Source organism: Drosophila pseudoobscura, chromosome X, assembly GCF_009870125.1.
Source record: "Drosophila pseudoobscura strain MV-25-SWS-2005 chromosome X, UCI_Dpse_MV25, whole genome shotgun sequence".
NCBI classification, from domain to species: Eukaryota; Metazoa; Arthropoda; class Insecta; order Diptera; family Drosophilidae; genus Drosophila; species Drosophila pseudoobscura.
In genome coordinates this window covers 48983137-49005002 of record NC_046683.1, presented here as the reverse complement: position 1 = coordinate 49005002, position 21866 = coordinate 48983137, and the positions used below count along the sequence as shown (strand labels likewise).

Genomic DNA, 21866 nt, shown 5'->3' with positions numbered 1-21866 from the left:
TCTTGCATCTTATGTGATTGAAAGGCTGCGGGTGTTTTGGTCTAATTACTAAGGAAATTCATTCCAGAAAAATTCATCCAAATGGTGTCTAGGGGTTCCAAAGGTTTAAAGAGAATAATTCCAAGCCGTACCGAGGGGCGATGCCGCAAGACGCGCCACTTGTTAAACATAATACTCGACAAAAAAGACAGCTGTGTGGGCCCACAAGGGTTGCCTCTGCCTCTCAGAGTAGGGTGCTGTGGCTTGTTTATATAAATTTCTTCGAGTATTTTTTTCTTCTAATTTGTATAGGAGTTCTAATGGAGGTGTGACAGCCCTGGTGGACAACAGCATATACACGCGTATAGTATGTGGTGACTAAATATTCAGTTACAATGTTTTAATTATAGATATACTCGTATTTCATTTGGGATTTTTAAGTGTATATGGCTCTATAAAAGTGGTCCGACTAAGCCCCTATCTGTCTCTTTCTCTGTCTCCGTCTCCGTTTCCGTCTCTACTTCTGTCTCACACTGTCTCACGCCCAGTGAAAAACTATATAAACTACTACCTGTTTTGCTCACTTTCATGTCAAAAATATATATCGTTGAGGGAGGGGAAGCATTTAGAGCCTCCATCCTATATACTGTGATACACTCCTATCCGTACCATTTCTATTCAGATCTAACCTATAAGGACTTTGGTTGTTTGCCGCACTACTCGCTAGGATGATTGGTGAAAAAATACATCTAAATATACAATACAGGTCCTCGGGTGGAGCTGCTCCTTTAGCTATGGTGAAAAAATAAATGTTTCATCTGTTCGTTCAGAAGACATCTTTTCCAGGAAGCGGTTCGAGTCGTCGAGTCTCCTGCGAGTATGGCTGTCGTTGAATATGTGTGTTCGATGAGAGGATGAGATATGATTCTGCCCTCCGTTTCGTCCGTGTTCTGCTGCCCCTCCAGTCTGGAGTTCCTTACAGTTCCAGCAGCAGAACCTCCTCATGCTAGAGTATATTAAGCAGCGACGAGTCCATCATCCGATCATCGTAAAGACTCAGGGTCTTACTGGCCCTGGCCTTTCGCACCGATGGCGGCACATCCCCAGGGGTCTTCACACGCTCCGCGGGATCCCTGAGCCGCTCGCTGCTCCCTCGGCCGCTGAAGACCTCCCGGAACACCTCCAAACTATGCTGGCGGCGCATCTGTTGCTCCGTGGGAAGTCCCTGGCCTTGGGTCTGGCTAGTCACCAGAAGGGAGTTTGTGCGCAGGTGACCCGGTCGACGCTTGGAGGAGGGTCGCGTCAGGGTCTGCAGTTCGTTCCCATGGCTCAGGATGCAGTTGTTGTTCGTGGTTGTGGTGCTGCTACTGCTATTGATGTGCTTAATGAGGCTGCTGGACAGTGATCGGGGCACAATATGGGCGGGAGTGCCACTCCGCTGCTCCGCGCTCCGCAACTGCACGGGAATGGACTTATTATCCAGCGGTTGACGGGGGCTCAGGTCGAGATTGTTGGGTCGTCGCATGCCGCCCCCCGCTTTCAGTGCTGCCACCAGGTTCGACTTCTCCTCCCCCAGCTGCAGTTGGCGGCACAGCTCCTCTGCGTGCTCCTTGCGGAAGAGCTTCTTGTGGATGAGCGCACGGACTCCGTGCCAGCCGCGTAGCTTGTGGTCCGTGTTCTGCTGTTTGGGGAATCCCTGCCCCAGGCTGGAATTTGTGTTGGTATTCTTCTGGTGGTGATGGGCAGGGGGGCCTCCGCCGCCTGGCGGCAGCAGCTCCTCCACACCAACATCGTGCTCCAGGCAGGATAGACTGTTCTCCTGGGGCTGTGTCTGGAAGCTGTGCTTCTTGCTTCGTTCCACGAGCACCGGCGGCGGTCGCAGTGGCAGTGGCGCTAGATTCCGCTCCTGGCAAGGATTCCTACCCTGGTACGGCTGGAGCTGTTGTTGCGTGTAGCTCAAATGATTCTTTTCCGTCGGCAGCTGCTGGTTGGGCGGCGGCTGGAGCAGTCCCGCCGTGTCCGAGTTCATCTGGTGATGCACTGCAGCTGCCGTCGTCGTCGTTGTTGTCAGATTCACCTGCTCCAGAGATGTGGGCGACGCCAGGTTGTTGGTGTTCAGCAGCGGACTGGCCGGCTGGGCCTGTAGACGTGGCTTTAGTCCCGACATCTCCTGCATCCGCTCTTCGGCGCACAGCGACGTGAGCCTGGCATCCGCATCGTGGTCCCAGCAATCCTCACAGGTGTCCCGCACCACTTTGGCAGCTGCACCGCCTCCCCAGCCGGCGGGAAAGAGCGGTCGGGCTTTGTGTCGCACCACCAGCGCCTGCATCTGGTCGAAGCTGGGGTGGGATCCCACCTCCTGCTCGTATGGGGCCTTGTAGGGCGGCGTCATCTGTCCAGCGGCATAAAAGTCTGCGCAGCGAGTGGACACTTCCCAGAGAACGAGTCCGAGCGCATAGACATCCATCTGTTTGAGGGACGTCTCGCAGTCTCGCAGATTGACGGCTCCCTCCAGGAGCTCTGGGGCCATGTAGCGCAGCGTTCCCACCTCATTGATGCTCTTCGTCTCGGCCATGGCCACCTCGCCCTTGTACTCGTACTTGGACCCAAACACTTTCAGAGCAAAGCCAAAGTCGGCAATGCAGCACGAAAGATCGGCCTGGACAAGGACGTTTCTCGTATTGATGTCGCGATGGGCCACGCAGGGTTTGTGCTGGTCCCCCAGCCGCAGTTCCGTGTGCAGGTGGGAGATGCCGCGCGTGATGGAGCGTAGCATGCCGCAGCATTGGGAAAAGTCCAGGGTGTTGGCTATCAGCCAGTCCTGAAGGCACCCCAATGGAGCCAGCGATAACACCAGCTGGTACTCCATCCGTCCGTCCATGGTGCAGCGCTCATCGTATCCTAAAAGAGTAAAATACCTATAAAAATGGAGCTGTCGCACCTCCCAGTGGTGGTTTCTTACCAAAGTAACTCAACAAAGCCGGACAATCCATCAGGGGCAAAGCGTATATATTCCTCTCATTCACATAGTACTGATGGTGCTCCTCGGGATAGATCTTTACAGCCACCTCCTGGTCGTGCAGCAGACCCTTCATGACAGTCCCGTACTTTCCACTGCCTAGCATTCCAATTAGATTCATGTTGTCCACATTTCGCAGATTAGAACTGTAGCCTGGTCCCGACGGTGCCAGAGGGGATTCCTCTGGCTCCGGCTTCTCCTTGGGCCCCCGACAATACTGCACGGCTAGGAAGATGCCAATCATGATGGCAGTGACTCCTCCAGCAACGCCCAGCATTGTGCCAGCCAGGAAGGACTGGTGCTGCTTGGTCGTCGCCAGATTGGTGAGCGGGGAACGGATATCGTTGGAGCCCAGCTCCAGGGGTGCGGGTTCCACCACAGAAAACTTCGTATTGCACACATCTCCCGAACAGCAGCAATAGTACAAAGAGCTGGTCCTCGACGTGGGGGCTGTGCTGATGCACTCCGACGGATTGCAGATGGAGTTTCGGTCAGTGTTGTCCTTCCAGCAGCCTGTGGATTGAGCAATCGATAGATTTATTGGGATGAGGTATGTCTCTATGTCTCTTTGGACACTCACCTTGCTTGAGTATACTCGTGCTATTCAAGCTCTGATTCCACAGGGTAAAGCAGAAGGTGTATCCCTCGGAGCAGCTGCGTCTGTGCGGCTGATTAGGAATTGCACTGGGCTCGAGCTGCTGCTCCCCCAGCAGCTCCCCGCTATCGTCCTGCTCGGAGTCATCGTCGTGCAGGGAGTTATCGTTCTCCATGTAGCTCATGCAGCTGTACTGCCGACTGGGAACAGGTGCTATTCGAAAGATAGAGAGAGAGAGGGTTCCATTAGAAGATATAATGGAATATATAACTTCGATCTATCGAATACTTACAGCTCCTGGCCAAGGAGACCAGGGCCACTAGCAACCAGCTCCATGTAAATCGATTCATTTTGGAAATCCTCTTATAGCTTCCTTGTGGTGCCTGTCTTTAAGGTCTATCGATTTTATCGATTCGGTGCCACAACACTCAAAATTTACGGCATTTTGTGGGTGAATAAAACTGCTGAAATATCGAAAATGTTTTATAAATATTGTTGTTGACGCAACCATAAGAATTATCAATAGTCTGCGATCCAGTACGATCCCTCCTCATTCCCCGCTAGCCCTCCTTCCCTTGGCTTGTGTATCAATATGCGATGGGAGTTTGCAAGTTCAGCTACTTTATCAAGCCGTGGGCGAACCGATAATGCCGGACCCAGATAAATTTTAATTCCAACCAGCGCCTATTACCGAGTGTCGTCTTACGCTCACGCTCACGCTCCCCCACACCCACAATTCCAGTCACTGGAGGGAACGCGGCTGCACTTTGGAACCCATTCGGAACCAGGCGCCGCCTGTCTATGCAATACCATTTCGAATGGAGACGACCTCGACTAGGGGATACCCAAATCCAGAGGGATTGGCAATAGATTGGCACAGTGCTGATATGTCCCTAGGGGCCCAGGGTAAGGGGTAAGCAAGTCTCCTCTTCTTTCTTCCTCTTCCTTCTGTCGCCCACTCGAGACGCTGATTAGAAAATTTTGCAAGCATTAATTATGTGGATGGTTGAGCTTATTACGTTCTCCCACTGTATATAGAGTATATATGTTGTCCTCTGTGTGTGTGTGTATGGTGAGTGATTTGCATTGGGCCGACATTTGGGTTAATTGTGGGTGACGGAGCATGAAATTTCCAGCGAGATAGGAATATTTTGTCCGATAAGGAGGCTTGTATACGATTATCAAATCGCTCCCCAATCAGCTACTTTTTAGAGCTTTCTATTCATGCTCTTGGAATTCAATTAAAGAATGAAAAGCTCTACCCCTTTCCCGTCCTAAGATCTGAGGACCTACAAGAGCTGCTCGTAAGAAGTAAGAGAAGTAGTTTAGGGACTGGGACTTCGATTAAGATCTACCGTGATGAAAGGCAATTTAAATTTGCGTTACTTTTCCTGCTCTCAAGTCTCGAGATTCCAGGAGTCCCTCCTTTGGACTTCTTGGACGTGGGTACACCAAACCACACACCACACGAATTGAGTAAAACGAGATCTTTGGAGTTCTGTGCGCTCTCTCTCATTGCCCAACTTTTGTTTTTCTGTTTTTGGACGTTATCGCCCCAGAGTGAGTGCGTCCCCCCTTTCGTTCAGCACGCATCGACCGGCTAGCTTCTCTCACCCCTCTAGCGCAGGCGCAGACACCAAAGAGAGCAGAGCAGCAACTCTCTGCCGCGCCAAAACAGGTTCTGCTGGCGCTGTCTCAAGTGGGGCTGGTGATTGTCAGCGAGGGGAGCGGTAGTGTGGGGTGGTTCGAAGAGCCGCCGGGTGCTCCCGCACGATAGCCGACGGCGCCAGTTAATTGCAAATGCTGCTCGCCACCCTGTCCAACGTGGAGTATCTCTGATTCAGAAGTTGTTAAGACCCACTCTTGACTACTGGACCGCAAAAGGGTATGCAAGTGTCGGTGAAGCTCTGTTCTCTATGCGCTGCGTTTATTCTCGTTGCTGCTGCATTTGTTGTTGGGGCCTGATTAACTTTTTGCGTGTGCATTTTGTCCATGTCCACGCTTTGGTGTGTGAGTGCGTGTGTGTGTGTGTATGAGTGCGTGAGAGTGTTTCGGGGTTCATCTTCGTTTGGCCAAGGTAAATAAAAGGGAAGGTAGCCCCGGTTACCCAATTATCTCGTTACGTGAATCTTTGCACGCAGCCAATTTGAGAACGCCTCACCCTCTATTCAATATGCATTGGTTTGGCTGCATTTTTCAATTGCGACATTCGAACGAAGACTGACTACCGACTACTGACGACGCGATGCGACATGCAAAATCAATGCGAGACACAAAAGTGCAAGCAAGACAGCAGCAGCAACAACGATAATGGCAAAGTGAATGTGAATGGGTCTCAGGGGTCTGCTCTTGTTGACTCCTCTCTCCTCTCTTCGCTCTATTTGCCAGGGTGGGTGGCCGTCGCCGCCAACTGTCTGTGAGAGTGTATTATGTGTGTTTCTGCTGGTGTGCGTGCGCACAGAGACGACTAAAAAATTGATTTTTCCAAGACATTTTTCTCGAGTTGTTTGCGGAAAAACTTGAACGTATCCACAAACAGGAAAACTTTTTGCTGCACCTGCACTTACACTCGGAATTCAGAGCATGCTCTTCCCCACTGCAGTTGCACTCAATAGAGATTTTCCGTAGTTTTATTAACTAATTTGTTGCACTGAAGAAAATGAACACACTAGCCGCAAACTTTATTGGTGGGGCCCCGGCGCCAGTCGCGTCTGCTCTCCGTCGCCGTTGTTGGCTTTTGGGGCTTTTTATGGTGCTTTAAACTAGTTTGCTGGATGGCCGCGCCGACGTTTGCCGCTCGATGTTCGTTTGGCCGCCTTCGCCCGCTCGAAGTAAATGAATGCGGGAGCCACTGCGTTCGGCCTGTCTCTGGCGTCGTTGTCGTCTCTGCTCTTGCTCTTGCTTTTGCTCTCTCCGAATGCCATTCGTTTGGGGCTGAAGAAACAGGCATGCGTGTATTTACGAAGCAGCATGGAATGACAGAATCAGCGATTGGGGCGTGAGAGAGGAGAGCGTGAATTCGAGTGTGAGAGCAACATTTTCGGGAGCAGCTGAAAGAGAGCTTTAAAGCACTTGTTGAGCATGTTTTTCTTTCGCATTTTGGCTTTTATTCAACGAGATTCCATTAAACCCTACTGCGGCAGGGGGTGGGCGGGCAGCACTTGGCCCACACACTCCCCGAATCCGATGCGCAGGCCGTTCTTCTCACAGTGACCCCGGATAATGACCTCGTCGTAGTCCTGCAGGAACTTGCGGCTCTTGCCGCCCGGCAGCTCCACATTCTTAGTGCCCTTCCAGCACAGCTCCAAGAGGGAGCCATACGAATCAGGCGTCTCTCCACTTATTGTGCCGGAGGCCATCAGATCGCCAGGTCGCAGGTTGCAGCCGGTGACCGTGTGGTGGGCAATCTGCTGCAGTGGCGTCCAGTACAGATGCTTGAAGTTGGACTTCGAGATGAGGGCCTCGTTCTGATCCGAAGCTGGAAGTAAGAACGAAAGGATCCCCACATCAAGCCCAGTACTCAGGACTCTCATCCATTTGGTACCTACGTTTCAGGGAAACCTCCAAATTGATGTCAAAGTTGAAGGGCACGCTCTGGCGCAGATACGGAAGGACCTCCGGCTCCTGGGGGAAGTTGTCCAGCAGGAACGGCTTCAAGGCAGCCGTTGGCACCACCCACGGCGATATGGTGGTGCCAAGGTTCTTCGCCGTGAATGGCCCCAGTGGAACATACTCCCATTTCTGGATATCCCGGGCACTCCAATCGTTCATCAGGGTGAAACCAAACACATTCTTCCAGGCCTCGTCCACGCGGATGGGTTCACCCAACCGGTTGCCGGGACCTCCAATGAAGAAGGCCATCTCCAGCTCAAAGTCCAGCAGACGGCACGCCCCGAACACAGGCTTCTCGGCGCCCTCGGGCAGCGTCTGTCCCAGAGGACGACGGATGGGTGTCCCAGAGACGACCACAGAGCTGGCCCGACCATGGTAGCCCACTGGCAGATGCCGCCAGTTTGGCATGAGGGCGTTATCCGGACCACGGAACATGATGCCCACATTGGTGGCATGATGGATGGACGAGTAGAAGTCCGTATAGTCCCCAATCTGGGCGGGCAGATGCAGACTAATCTCTGACTGAGCGATGATTGCACTAAAATGGAATATGAAATTTTGTTAAGGATAGCGAGAGCTTTTTCCAACTGTTCTTTTCTTACGCTTCCTTAAGGTCCACATTTTGATCCAGTTCCGAACCCTTCTGCAAAAGCTTCTGAGTCTGTGTCCTCACCACATCCCAAGCTTCGTGGCCCAAGCCCATGAGGGCGTTCAAAGTCTCCGCCTGCAAGCTCGCTTGCACGGTGGGTGGATATAATTGGGAGACAGCTTTCAAGTCGAGGACATGATTTCCTATGGCCACGCACAACCGATGAGCTTTCTGTTGACCAGAGAGAGAGGGAGAGTGATTTTAATTACGATATTCAGACACGATATGAGGTCTTATCAGAGCTAGGATGGTACGATGTGTTTTATAAGTTATTTTGAGTTGAGATTAGCATATTGTTTTCCTAAACAAACTTGTTTGTCGGATGATGTATGCAAATGTTATGCCCCAAAGTGGTTTCTGTTCTAGAACGAAGCGAAATCTAGAACTGGCTCAAAGTCACATGGAAAATGGTTGAACTTGAGAAAAAACCAACATAAATCTTTAATATTTTCCTTGGTTTTAATGGTTTTAATCATTTGCGGTACTCACATTACTTTGGGTGGAAAATACAGCATAGGGCAGGTTCTCCAGAGGGAAATCGCTTCCCGCTGGCACTGGCACAAAACTCTGGGGCATCTTTGAAGCACTGAAACTGGAGAACTTTGGAAGGTAGGAGCGGATCAGTAGACTGAAACAGACGACCAGCAATGTGCGCGGAGCCAGAGCGAACAAGAAAGAACGAATGAGCGGGCTCCCCTTCAAGATCGGCCTTATATATGTTGAGTGCTCTCCAAACAGATCTAACGCGTTTCTCTTAACGAAACCAAGCCCCCAAACGACTAAGAGAAATATCATGAGAGAGTGAATGAACAGAGAGTTGTTTTCTGCGCTTTGGTTACTTTTATTTTGATTTATCATTCGTTTATATATATATATATATAATATATCCATTTATAATTATATTTTTATGTTGGAATAATTCTTGTTTTGCTCTTGTTTTGGGATCTGCACATACATATACAATAATTTAAACATACATTAAATGAGACTCATGATATATATATACCAATATCTGATCTACACATAGTATATCTCTTGTACTGGATAAACTTAGTTAAAACACATTTAAAATACAATACATATGTATAATATATATCCTTTATCTTTGATCTGATTTATCTTTATTTATATTGAATTGACAAACGATTCGTGTTCTTTTGTTGTTGTATATGATTTGTCTGAGTTGTGTACATGGAGTGGTCTCGAATCCCTTCTCTGACTTTTCCTATACCTTCCTTTGGACTAACAGAATTTGAAAGAATATGGGAACTCATAGAAAAGAATAGGCAGTCCAACATTTGTAATTGAGTTTAATTGACTTTTTGGATATGGGAAACTAAACTCCAACTAATTCGTTTATACGTATTTAATTCTCTAGACGAGTATATAGCACAGTTCGATAATTGGACTAGATACGATCTAAGGATGTGGGTGTCCCCAGATCCTCTTTCAGTTTCTTCTTAAGTAACAAGCACAGGTCTCTCTATAAAGGTACGCATGGCCATAGATCAACGTCTCTATACGAGTATAGTAGGTAACTTTTCTCTCCGCAAAATAGATCAAACGATTAACATAACGAATCAAACGGAACCCTCTCCTTCTTCATCTTCCTGATATGTTAAGATAGCGTTCGATTAACCATTCAACAGTATTTTCCAACAGTAAATATATGTATATCGTTTCATAGGTATTATGTGGGTTTATGGGACCGTGTTCCGTGTTTTCTGGTGGTGCGTGTTGTGGTGGTACATATAGATATTCAAATATTGTATACTTATAGTTTTCTTGAATCTTTTTCGATTTTAATATCGGTTTTAGATATAGTTTTACCAAAAAAAAAAAACAAACGCTCGCATTAACAGGTTTCGATTATATGAAAATTTCCAACACTGGCCCACACACTGGGATAACGGTTAACGTATAACAGTAACGGAATGAAGAATCGGAAAAGGAACAGCTAGTAACACTTTATAGATACATACAAACAAATTTACATTCAACATTGAACTCTGATGATCTTTCTTGATTCGTTTCGCGGTCTCCTTGATATGCTTTTTGTATGATCTACCATTATCATTCCATTCTGAGAACCGCTTACAAATCATCGCCCAAACGATGGATCTCATCCAGCATAAAGTCCACATCCGCCTCGTTGACGGCAGCCGATGAGATGATCGAACGGAAGAAATTGGGTCGTCGATCGTCAGGCTGATAGCCCACCATCAGACTGCCCTTTTGCATCATGCGTCCCTTGATAATAGGACAGATCTGCAGAGAGATCATAGGGGTTATTCCACCAAACCTTTGGATATCTTTTTGAGGTGAGCTTACCTTTCCCAACTCTGTCTCCTTTCTGGCATCATGGGGCACTCCCCGCAGCCGCTTCGGCACATACCAGAACGATACATTGACGCACTCTGGCTCCAGGATCAGATGGAAGCGATCGGACTGGGCGCGAATGCGCTTCAGCTGGTATTGGACCAACTCCATCAAGCGGTCCTGCTGCTGTTCGAAGCCCTCGGTGCCCTTGGCGCGCCACTGCAGCCACAGCTTGAAGATGTCGTTGTGGCGCCCGCACTGGATCACCTTGTCTCCAGTGTCGTAGCTAATGTCATAATGCTTGTCGGTCATGAACAGATACTCCGCCGACATCTGGTTGCAGCTGATGAGGAGGCCCTATAGAAAGCAAAATCGATATTGAATGGAATCCTTTTCGGCCTTTCTCTTTCCCTCTTTCCCTCTGGCCATAAGTCAAGTTGAAATTTTAATTAAAATTCCCGCCTGCCAAAAGACGCAACTGTGACCGATGGCAACATATTGCAATGAATGTAAAAAATCGGAGGAAGGACGGACTGAAGGAGGGTGACTTGGCGCATGTGGCCCCCGAGCCACCAGGGTTGTCAAAGATTTCATTACGCTTTTCATTGTGTGTGCGACAACCCCTGTCTGTCTGTCTGTCTATCGGTCCGTCTGGTCTCGTTCGTTGTTTGGAATGAAGAATAACAAGTAATTGTTCGAAACACAATTGGAATTCTTTGCACAAACATTGTTCAATGTGTATCCAAAAGAATGTCGGGTATCGTTCTGGGGTTGTGGGGCAGGAAAATGGTACTTTAAATATGGGGTTGTGCTGAAAAAGTCAAGGAAATTGTTGTATTTGTATACGATATCGCCTTCATATCATATCCCAAGCCAAAAGGATTCAGAGATGTGTCTATAGCTCTCCAAAACGAGGTGCTCATAGTTTGTGTAATTATAAAACCCAAATAAACTATTTTTATCTCCTCCACAGTATCCCTATACATTTTATATAATCTCTTCTTTATTTATATATATTATAGATCTACTTACATCCTCCTTGAAATGAATGGTCGAGCACTGCAGTAGGGCTCCCATCAGCTTGTGTGGATTCCAGGTGACCGAATCGGCGCTGCAAAAAGTCAAATCATATTCGTAAATAGACATTCAATTACGAATTACAAACAATTAACACTAAGCTGCCACACTGTGGCAGCTAGCGCTACCCACCCCATCCCACAAGCCCCGCTGTGCGACAAATGGGGGAGGTCTCTCCACGGCAAGTGCCATAAATTGTGGCAATTTCAGGCCGCAGCACTTTAATTGAATTCAAAAGCGAGAGACACAACCCTCGGGGCAAGGACTCGGGGAGGGTTGACAGCTAAACATCCCTGGGGGAGCTATTTACAGTTATGTGGGTGCGCCACAGCTTGCTGCCTGCCTCCCAGCCTCACCCGGTGGGTGTGTGGGTGGGTGGGTGTCTATAAACATGATCCTTATGGAGTGCCTGGAAGTGTGCTTCAGGTTTTTGTGCCCTCTACTGGTGGGAATTCGAGGGTATATTGGGTATAAGAATCTTCTTTGCAACCAAAACATTGGTTTATAAAAACAAGAAAATATAATGCCCCCTACAATTTTTGAGATATGGAACTGTAATTTAATTAATGGATCAAGTTTTTATCCACCTAAATATCAATTGTCATAGTTGTGGAACAAATATTAAAATTACACAAGACAAGTCATTAATATTATCCGTGCCTCTAATCACAGAAAAAACGTATCATAAGTAATCTTTTAATCTCTTTATGAATATAAGTTATCCAGCCATAACGTGGATCATATAAGCACTCAATAGATCCCTGAATGGGTAACCGCATAGTCGATACAGCCTTCAATAAAGCCCGAACTGTCTTTCTTCCCGCATATGTTTTGTGATTGAGCGGCGGCATGTGGCGATTGGGCTACAGATGAGATTTCCCTTCAATTGTTTTAAGAAACTTCTTTCAAACTGAAACTCAGCGAATTTAAGAGGTTCCCTCATCCTCTGCACCCAATAAAGGACCATTAATCAGGGCTCTGTAAGCCCCCAAAATGCCGCAACGCAACTTGTCAGCTGTATGGGCATTTTAATGATTAATTCGCATTGAGAGCCTTTCAATTAAGAGCCTCAATTTGCATGCCACAACGACGCTGGCATTAGGAGCCATTATTGTGGGTGATGGATGGATGAAAGATGGGAGGAGGCAATCAATTTGAAAGTGTTTTAAGGAGGCTAAGGCTAGGCTGTTCCTGCTTGACCGCAGTCTGTCAATACGAACGACAGCTGCACTTGCCACATTTGCCTAAGCCCTCTCTTAAGGCGGAGTCGGAGGTGGGACTGGAGATGGATTCAGGAATGGATTCAGGACAGGAATGGGTCTGGTGCTAAAGTGCATTTCAGGTTTTAACTTTAAAATTAAAAATTCCTCTCCTCGGGGATGAATCACTTTCCCTCACTCTGCCACTCGCCCAGCCACTGCCACTCGCATTGTTTGTCGTAATTGTTGCGTAAGTAATGCCCACCCATTCATGCCCATGCCGTGCCACCCCCTGGAGGTCGCGGGTTGGTAGAACACGGGTTGGTTCAAAATCCACTTTGTTCATTTGTTTGTCTGGCCCAAAAATGCACTCGGCACTCGGCTCTGGGTCGTTGTAATCCCTGTAAGCTCTGAACACCTGATGGAGGCACTAAATGACAAATTGAGATTTTTCCCACATGTTGAAGTTGATTTTCTGCACGAGGGGGAGACGACTCGGCCGAGAGCTGAGCGATGCGGGCCATTTGGGAGCATTTAGATTTAAATTCATCCTACAAAAAACCCAAACCCAAGCGGAGATTTCAATTTGTGTTTTGACTTGGCAAAAGATGAGGGTGCCCCAAGGCACACGAGTTCCTGCCACGAAGGATGATGAATGAGCTTGACAATTGCTTTGGACAAAAGGGAAGCGGGCCCAGAGGATTGTCGAGGAACTTCTATGAAGTGAAAGGATATGATATGAGCTCTGAGGAAGTCTGAAGAACAGTCTTTGACCTCTTGGATGTCTTCTACTTACCGCTCAACGCCAGTGAATCTGGGATGACGATGCTTGCGAGACATCAACAGACCGCCGCCCCAAGCAGCCTTTAAAAGAAACAGAACCGATTCTCATTTGAATATCCCAACCGCAATCCCCCAGTGAAGAATACTCACATCGATGTGCATCCAGCAGTTGTACTTCTCGCAAATGTCCGCAATGGTATTGATATCATCGAAAGCCCCAAGGACAGTGGTTCCAGCGGTGGCATTGACAAAGAAGGGTATGTCGCCCTTGGCCTTGCGCTCGAGGATCAATCGCTCCAGCTCCGAAGTAATCATCTTGCCATGCTCATCCGAGGGCACCACAATGCAGTGGTCGGTGCCCAGGCCGCAGACGGCGGCGCAAGACTTGATCGAGTAATGGCACTGGTCCGAGGTGAACATCGCCAAATTTCCGGGCAATCCCCGAGAGCCATGCTCCTTGTAGTTGGGGAACATCTTATGCCGGGCCGCCAGGAAGGCGTACAGATTCGAGATGGAGCCACCGGGCGCCAGGATGGAATCGCCGCCGGACCAACCGATGATCTCGCGCATCTTCGTCAGCACCACCGTCTCCATAAGAATGAACACTGGGGCGATCTCGTATGTGAACATGTTGGTATTGGCCGTGGCCGTCAGCCACTCGCCAGCCATGGAGATCAGATCGAGTCCATTGGACAGCTGATTGAAGAAGTGTGGATGTCCTGGGGGGTTATACATAAGAAAAGAGGTTATAGCGCCAATAGCTCTATTGGGGGATATGTTGTGCCGCCTTTTGGGTGTTTAATGTGGCTGAAAATGCTTTCCCTTTAGCCATGGCTGTCGCCTCCGTCTGTCTATGTCCCTAAGCTGACAGCAGATGTGTCTGGCAGCTGTGCTTCCATTGCCAGGAGCTTCCTCCATCACCCCCATTCCTCCTTTCCGGCAGCATTCTGCCACAGTTTTTTTTGTTTTATTAAAAATATATTCGAGGGCTGAAACAAAGGCCAAAACGAAGCAGCACGGCTGACTGGGCTCGAATGGAAGGCCGCCAACGCCAGCGTCAGCGTCAGGGCCAGTGCCAGTGCCAGCCGCCACGGAAGTGCATATGTTCAAGGGCAGACGCCACTCACACACAAGGTCCTGGTGGCCAATCGATGGAGGCTGGATCTTAGTTTTTTCGTGCTGTAATCCCTGTACTTTTCTCTGACTGAAGAGCTCTATAAATTGCTCATTTATTGTAGCTAATTGTAGGACTTTCGAAGGAGCTTCGATTTGTGGGGGGAAAACTCCCACGAAGAACCAGAGAATGCTTTCAGAAAAGCATCAGGAAGCTGTCCGTCCGTCCCCCTGTTCCAGCTTGAACCCTTCGGCGTCTGTCAGTTCACATCTTGAGTGCCATAAGTCGTGTGATTAAAATCCCATTGCCCACAAGGCTAAATCCACCCAAACACACACAGACACAGACACACACACAGAAGGATACAAGGAAACAAGGACTCTGCCAGAGCGTCGGCATTCAAACATTTCAATTTGCGCAGGAGTCACCCTCGACCCAGACAGCAGCAGCAGCAGCAGACAGCAGACGGCCAGGACTTTGGGCACAGGACTGAGGAGGCAGTCATTCATTCGCATCAAAGGATCAGGAATGCAGCGAGTCAGAAAATAACAACGGATTTTGATTAAAGCTCCCCTGTTTTTATGGAGGATGATGTTGTCGTATCAGGTTGCTGCCGCCGCGTCTTCCCTGCTTTTTGACAGGGCGCACATTATGTGAGATTAAGGATCATAAATGGGACTCTTATCGGAGTCTGGCGTAATGGTAGAAGATGCAAAAAAGAGGAGCTCCTTAAAGAGAAGAATTTTTCTCGCTTTTCTAAGGAGTCCCCCCCTCCCATCCTAATTATTCTCCTTTCCCAAAAGTTTCCCATGCAATCTATGTTTATTCAGCGGGCAGACTTGATTGCGTACACTTTTAATTCAATTTTTAGGCACACAAAAGTCAGTAAACCACAGGGGGAAGGAGGATGCCAGAGCAAGTCCCATTTCCTGCAACCAAATCGCGGAAGCAACGCCTGCTTCCGAGACAAGGCCACAGCTTCCGGGGGTTGGTTTGGGCAGGAGTACGAGGGGTTTGTATAGTAAATACGCTTATTATCGATACTCCAAACACAATTGCGGTCACGTGCGGCGAGAGACATAGACACAGGACACACAGGAGCTGCCCCTGGCATTAATTTTCAATGAAATGAAATCAGCAAGGACATTCATCGTATACCAACGCACAACAACAACAACAACAAAAAAAAGGAGAGCCGAAACGTGCGAATGACTTTTGGCTGCGAAAGCCAAAAGGGAAAGGAACCCTTTCCCTGATTTATGATTGATGGCAGCCCAAAGGGACTACGAGTGTTTTTGAAAGGTGTAAACCAGCTTTGGGCCATGGCTCAATGGGCCATAAAATGGCTTTGTCTGACGCTTCATCCTCTGTGTCTGTCTGCCTGGCGGAAGAGTGCCATCAATATGCTAATGTGCTTATCTAGAAGGCTGCACACTTTGTGTCATAATGCGACCGCATCGTCCGGAGGCACGCGTCCGACAGAGGACATATGCTAAGCAGCAACAAATTTGATTAGCCCGCGACTGGGCAAACACAGGAGACCCCCGATAAGGATTCAAGGGGATTCACGGGAAAAGATATAGCCGAACTCACCCGTCTTCACTTGGTACTTCAATGTGGTGGCACAGTCCTCGATCAACTGCTGCAGCGGCAAGGCCCGATCGGGCACCTCCAGGTCCAGCAAACGCTTCAGGTCCTCTGGATGATGGAAATCCAGTACCTTCTCATTTCGATCATTGGTGGCCTTTACGAAATCCAATAGCACATCGACTACCTTCAGCAGGAACTCCTGTGTCTCCGGTCCGGCAGACACTGTTGTGGGCATGAGATCTGATAAAAAAGAGCGAACATAAAAAAGGAAAGAAAAATGTGAATGTGAACGCTTATCGGGAAATATGAAAAGCGTGTGGCCCCGCTTCTGCTGACAGGCCCTCGCTCTTATCATGATATATGGCTATTATTATGGTCATGATTTAAGGGGAGTCCAAAGCGGGATCCTCCGGGGGCAGACTGAGATTCATAACGAGCTTTTTATGGTCATCCTCCAAGGGGTGGCGCAGGGCAAGGCCAGCACCCAGCTGGTGGTCGTGTCCTTCGCGTCATCCTCCAGCGGTGGCTGCAATTAATTTCTAGGGCTTTGTGCGGGGACTTAAGGTCTGGCCACTAAGCCACCAGGCAAATGGGAACAGTAGCTCCCCGGGAATCAATTGGAAAACTTAACGTTGCGGATGATTACCAAATGTAGAAGAAGCAGGAAGAATGGAGCAGGGAGCAGCAGCAGGAGCAGGAGCAGCAGTCGCTGCACGACAAATTGTAGCAATTTTGAACATTCCTCGAGTTTACGGCAAAAAGTTAAATAAAATTTAATGTGCTTGACTGCCTCGATGGCCAGGCTGTCAAAGGCAGCCGCCCACCCTTCGGACTATCCATCTCTCTTCCTCCCTGATCCTGCAGAAGGAGCAAGCATTAAGCACAGACGCTTCACACACGACCAGGATTTCACTGTGTCCTTCTCAGGCGTGCGCAATATCCTGTGACTAAACGGTTTATGTTTGTTGGGTTTTCAATTTGGTGCACGCGTCTGGCTGCCAGGGAGAGTCCTGGTCTTGGTCCTGGGCCTGGGCCTGGGCCTGGACCTGGGCATGGTGGTGGCTTCTCCTTTGACTTCTGCCGCGCGTCTGTTTGTCTCTCTGTTTGTCGGTCGAAAATCTGTTACAAGGCAACAGTCGGCCCGCTTTCACGCTCCACCAAAGCCAAATGCACACATGAAAACAGGAGCAGAAGCCAAAACAGGAGCAAAAACAGCCGAAACACGGTAGTGTAGGACAGTGTGCATAGGCCATTTATCAAGGACACGAGTGTTCTGGACAGCCCAGCTCCTTGTCCATGTCCTTGGCAGACCTCCCGTTTTGTTTGCCTCGCAGTCGCAGTGTCGGTTTAACACTCATTTATTATTTGCTCGGCCAAAAAGCGATTTGTGTGCAGCTATGCCAGGAAGGAGTAGAAGGAGGACCAATGTTTGCCAGAATTATTACTAGTAAATGGTTTTGGCAGACAGACAGGACAGTGCGGTTCATGGGTATAACTTGGGGGGAAATGTTATGGGCAGAGAGCTAGCCATTTGTAAACCATTTAGAGGTCGATTTTGGCTACCTAAAGAACATTTCGAAGAGGAAAATTAATTAGTAACTAAAAGCAAATGAATTTTGGAGATTAATAGTTTCTTCTACACTTTCTTACAACTGTAAATAATTACTGGTATGGAAAGCTACTTAAATAGACGCAATGCTCATATGAAAATATTTGGAATATCTCCCAATTGGTTAGACCATGGAAAAATAAATCACAGAAAATATAAATTAAATTCCTTTCTTGTAATAATATATATATGTATTTTATATTTTATTTATGATATTTGGATCTAGCTAGACTCCGATATACATCAGAATCTTAATTTCATGTGATAGTATTACGAGCTTTTAAATATACGAAAAAGTCTCTGTCTTGATCTTGTACGTTGCCTTTTGAATCCGTACCGTTGGCTATGTTTAATAAAACCAGGTCAAAATTGATAGTTCCATTTAAAAGTTAGGCATATTGTGGCCAAATCATGCCTAAACCTTGTTCTTCTACCATCGCGTTTTATATAATTCAAAAATTTGTTTGAAAAATCAAAACTTCCGTGTCATGATTTACATGTACTACGATTTTTGACATGGATTGGCAAGACAAGAATGCTTCGATAAACTTAGTTCAACCTTTGTTGATTAGGACCCTTCGTTGCCAATGCATAAAAGTGCTTAAGCGAATTCAGTACTGGACGTCCTTGGCGGCAGAGCGAATCTCGTGGGGATAGTCCCAAAACGGTTATTGTACCGGAAAAAACGAATGCTGTACGGGATTGGGTATTTCAATACCATAACATAGAAGCATTGAGGAAATTTAAACTCCAATTACAAGTTGTACTTTTCTACGATAATCCGAACTCTCAAGCATTGCCCCCCATCATATTTTTTGAGCAAAAACTGAGGCTGACGAAGCGCTGTTTAGAGATACTTCCTTCTATGGGCCAAAGAACTGCGAAAATAGGTTAGAGAATATTTGTAAAAAGAATAAACCCGTTTTCAATGTTATCTTGTTGACCCTTCACTATTAGGTTACAAATACAAAAGGCAGCCCTCGTATGGGGAGCACCGTTACCTAGTGCTATACTATCTAATAAGTATGATCCATTGCATGTTATATAAGTGTAAGTATTCCTCCTATATTGCCAAGATATAATACAGATTTTCAAGATAAGCTTATATCCCTTCGAATCCTATAGACTTGTAATATATTTTTTTACATCATATCATACCATAGTACTCCAACTTCTGTTTGAATTACTTTGTAAATTGTACTCACCATATGCCGTCAGTTTGCCCGTCCTTTCGGACAGTTTATACCCGTTCGGATTGAGCGACATTTTCTCCTCTGCAATGGTATAAAGAAAGAGAAAACGATTCATTAATAAAGGGAGGAGTACCAGTTGAAGGGCCCTCTCGTAGTAGGCGGCAAATGATGTTCGGCCAAATGAAGTGAATAGTCAATGTTATGCAATCGGAGACCCTAAAGGGTAGGCCCTGAAGAGAGAGCTCTGGCCACTGAAAGCAGGTGTTACATAAATCTGCCTCTTACTACACTCTCCCTCTCCCTCTTCTAACTAGAAATTGCATAATCGAGGAGAAACAAACAAACAACCTTCGAAAATTTGTCTAGAGTGTGAAAATGCAATGAGTGAGTAAATAAATAGAGGAATTTCGGTAGTGGAAGGGTGGCGGATGGGGGCCATATAGACAGAAGGACAACTGAAGGGCAATGGTGGAGTGTGGGTGGTATACACACTGATTTCATTTACCCCCCCCCTCCCAGTCAGAAAGAGGAGTGGAACGGTGTCCCTCTTCCCATTGGGACGCCTTCTGCTATTGCGCAGTGAGCGTTAAGCAAATTTCCTCTGTTTTTCCTCGATATATATATAGATATGTATATATGTTTGTGTATATGCAAAAGTGTATATAGGGATACAGACAGCGCGACAGCTGCAGTTAATGGAGGAAACCTTGGAGGGTGCCTGGAGACTTATGTAACCACGGCTGCCATACAAAAATTCGCCAAATTCATTCGAAAGTCGCCAAAATGATTATCTTAAGTAATTCATGGTTCATGGTTAGTGGTTCATGTATATTTCTGTCACTCACACTGCCTTTTTTCCCACAAGGTCTCCCAAACCTTCTAGTTAGGTACACTCAAATCTAGTGGAACACAATCATAGGCAAAAAAATCGCCAATTTCAATATAAATGAGCCAACAAGCAAAAAAAAGTCACTAGTTTCGGCGTAAAATCGCAAAAAGGTGGCAAAATCAGAGCCAAGGAAAGCCAACAACGATTTCAGTATGGAGGGAATGTATTTGTCTGAGGAATCTTACCGATTATCCTGCGGATATCGTCGATGTATTGCCTTAGATAATTCACTTTGGCTACTGTGGCGGTGCCAGCGATGTGAAGGACGAAAGGAATGTGCGAGAAATGAGGTGGAGAATCGAGTCTGGTACGAGTAGTAGTAGTATCTCTGAGATGGATCTGCGAGGAATGCGAATTGTTTTGGTGCTGGATCTACGTGGAATCTAAGAGGCAATCTACACAACTTACATAAATCCTTTCAAACGACACTCACAATAAAAAAAATCTTTCACTTTTGATTAAATGAAAACACACGCGCGTGGGACGGAGCAAATACTCGACTGAATATGGGGGATATATAGAACTCTGATAAATATACTATTTTATTTATATTTCTTTTGAAATTTGCAGTTTTCAGCTTGGGATCTGAGGACAGCAGCCTACACTCGCTGACGATCTGTGGAGCTATGAGCCTTGGCATGCGTCTGTGGCGCCTACGAAGCTTTTCTGTTCGTTCAACAAAATGGCTGCCCACACAAACACACACACACACAGATACACCTAGGGAGCTCTTGCATAACCTTCGCCAACAGCGCGAGATGAAGAGCTGTTTGGCGCTCTCTCTCAAGGCTCTCTGTGTATGGGTATGCCGCTCGTGACGTCATTGATTTTTGGGGCAACCATCTTTGTTGAGCTGATGGCGTGGGCGGAGCTACAGCAGTGGGCGGGCACCAGATACACACACGGAAAAAGGAAAAGCCAAATTATGTGCGCAGGACTGCGGAGGCGGATGGGGAGTCCAGGCCTCCTCCCTCTGTCCCCTGCCCTTTCTCCTCCTGTGACGTGGCAGAATGAAAAGCTAATTAACAAACTAATTTCTGCCACTGTTTCTGACATTTACAATGGCCCCCACAACGCACAACTTTTTATGAGAGTTGGTCCTCACGAGCATCGAGGGAAAGCAATCTAAGTCTCCATAATTGCTGTTGCTGTTTGTCGGCCCCGTACGTAACACATTTGCTGCCTACATATAGTATATACTATACATATACCATATACATTTACTATATAATCGTGTTACTATATGGAGCAAGTCTAAATTTGGGTCAAAGCCCGCCCCTTCCACAGGAAAATATCTTTATCTAGTTGGGAAATTGCATTATTTTCAGCTGAACGAATTTCGTAGGATACTTTCGAGGGTCGCACACATACAAGCCCACGTTTGAGCGCGCATATAGGAGAACACTTATGTAATTGGGTGTGGTAGGAGGTGGGTGAAAGGAGGGCGGTGCGAGAAAATGCGGGGAGTAGCAGATGGGGGTGGGCAGGGGCCTAGCGAAATGCCAGATGACGTCCATCAAGCTGCCTGGTAAAGCGAAAAAACAACGAGAGATGTGAAAATATTTGCCCTCAGAGTGGGGGCCATCAGCATCATCATCATCCCTCCAGAGCTCCTCCCACCTCCCCCTCTCTTATCTGACAGCAAGCAGCATCTGCTGCTGCTGCAGGAAAGGATTTGCAAAGGCTTCTAGGAGGAACTCGTGCGTCATCCCCATCGATGCGGAGGCGGCGATGCCACTCGATAAGTAACTTTTTAAGTAACTTTGCTTTGCTTCATTTCTTTTCACTCTTTTCACTGAATCCCATCCCCAACCCAAAGAGGTTTCTCTTATGCTTACCATTATGGGGCCATAAGATGCTAAAAATTCTTGGTTAATGTTTAAAAATTGAATAGTGACTCATAAAGATACGACTATAATATTGTATGGTTAAAACTTTATCCAGAACTTAAACACTATAATTTTGATTCGCAATCGAAGCTTTTCTACGTATACTATAAGTGCAAGACAGTCGCAGCATGATGAAATTATACAAGGTGGTCCTTATTTTAGGGCTTACAACAGCAAATACAACAGCAAACCTCATTGAGATTGGATGTCATTTTAATTTGAGAGTATAATTAAGACCCGAAAGAGGGGGACTAGACCTTGGACCACTTTGTATAATCTCATCATGAGCTAGCAAATGAGATAATAAATGAGCTTTGACCTTTAAGTAGATCTGATTTCGCAACCCAGCA

At 47.2% G+C, this 21866-nt stretch overlaps 3 protein-coding genes across 5 annotated transcripts; all 3 read right to left on the bottom strand.

The window, feature by feature from the left end:
• Positions 1-881: 881 nt before the first annotated feature.
• wit (wishful thinking) lies at positions 882-6488 on the bottom strand. 2 transcript variants are annotated; one of them, XM_033381640.1, is made up of 5 exons: positions 6161-6488; positions 3886-4057; positions 3579-3806; positions 2942-3511; positions 882-2880 (listed from the first exon to the last, which is right to left on the bottom strand). In XM_033381640.1, the coding sequence occupies exons 2-5, from the start codon at positions 3941-3943 to the stop codon at positions 986-988; spliced, it is 2751 nt and encodes a 916-aa protein (XP_033237531.1). In that variant the 5' UTR covers positions 3944-4057; positions 6161-6488; the 3' UTR covers positions 882-985. The 2 variants fall into 2 exon arrangements, with proteins under 2 accessions (XP_033237531.1, XP_001353658.4); XM_001353622.4 differs by having other exon boundaries at positions 3886-4054.
• A 189-nt stretch (positions 6489-6677) lies between these two features.
• Positions 6678-8544, bottom strand: Faa (fumarylacetoacetate hydrolase). Its single transcript, XM_001353621.4, has 4 exons — positions 8344-8544; positions 7808-8025; positions 7142-7743; positions 6678-7071 (listed from the first exon to the last, which is right to left on the bottom strand). The coding sequence occupies exons 1-4, from the start codon at positions 8428-8430 to the stop codon at positions 6725-6727; spliced, it is 1254 nt and encodes a 417-aa protein (XP_001353657.2). The 5' UTR covers positions 8431-8544; the 3' UTR covers positions 6678-6724.
• A 236-nt stretch (positions 8545-8780) lies between these two features.
• Positions 8781-20268, bottom strand: Gad1 (glutamate decarboxylase). 2 transcript variants are annotated; one of them, XM_015187518.2, is made up of 9 exons: positions 20036-20268; positions 19813-19966; positions 18751-18819; positions 15940-16176; positions 13383-13951; positions 13246-13313; positions 11206-11284; positions 10186-10530; positions 9949-10122 (listed from the first exon to the last, which is right to left on the bottom strand). In XM_015187518.2, the coding sequence occupies exons 3-9, from the start codon at positions 18809-18811 to the stop codon at positions 9949-9951; spliced, it is 1533 nt and encodes a 510-aa protein (XP_015043004.1). In that variant the 5' UTR covers positions 18812-18819; positions 19813-19966; positions 20036-20268. The 2 variants fall into 2 exon arrangements, with proteins under 2 accessions (XP_001353656.1, XP_015043004.1); XM_001353620.4 differs by lacking the exon at positions 19813-19966 and having other exon boundaries at positions 8781-10122.
• Positions 20269-21866: the final 1598 nt, after the last annotated feature.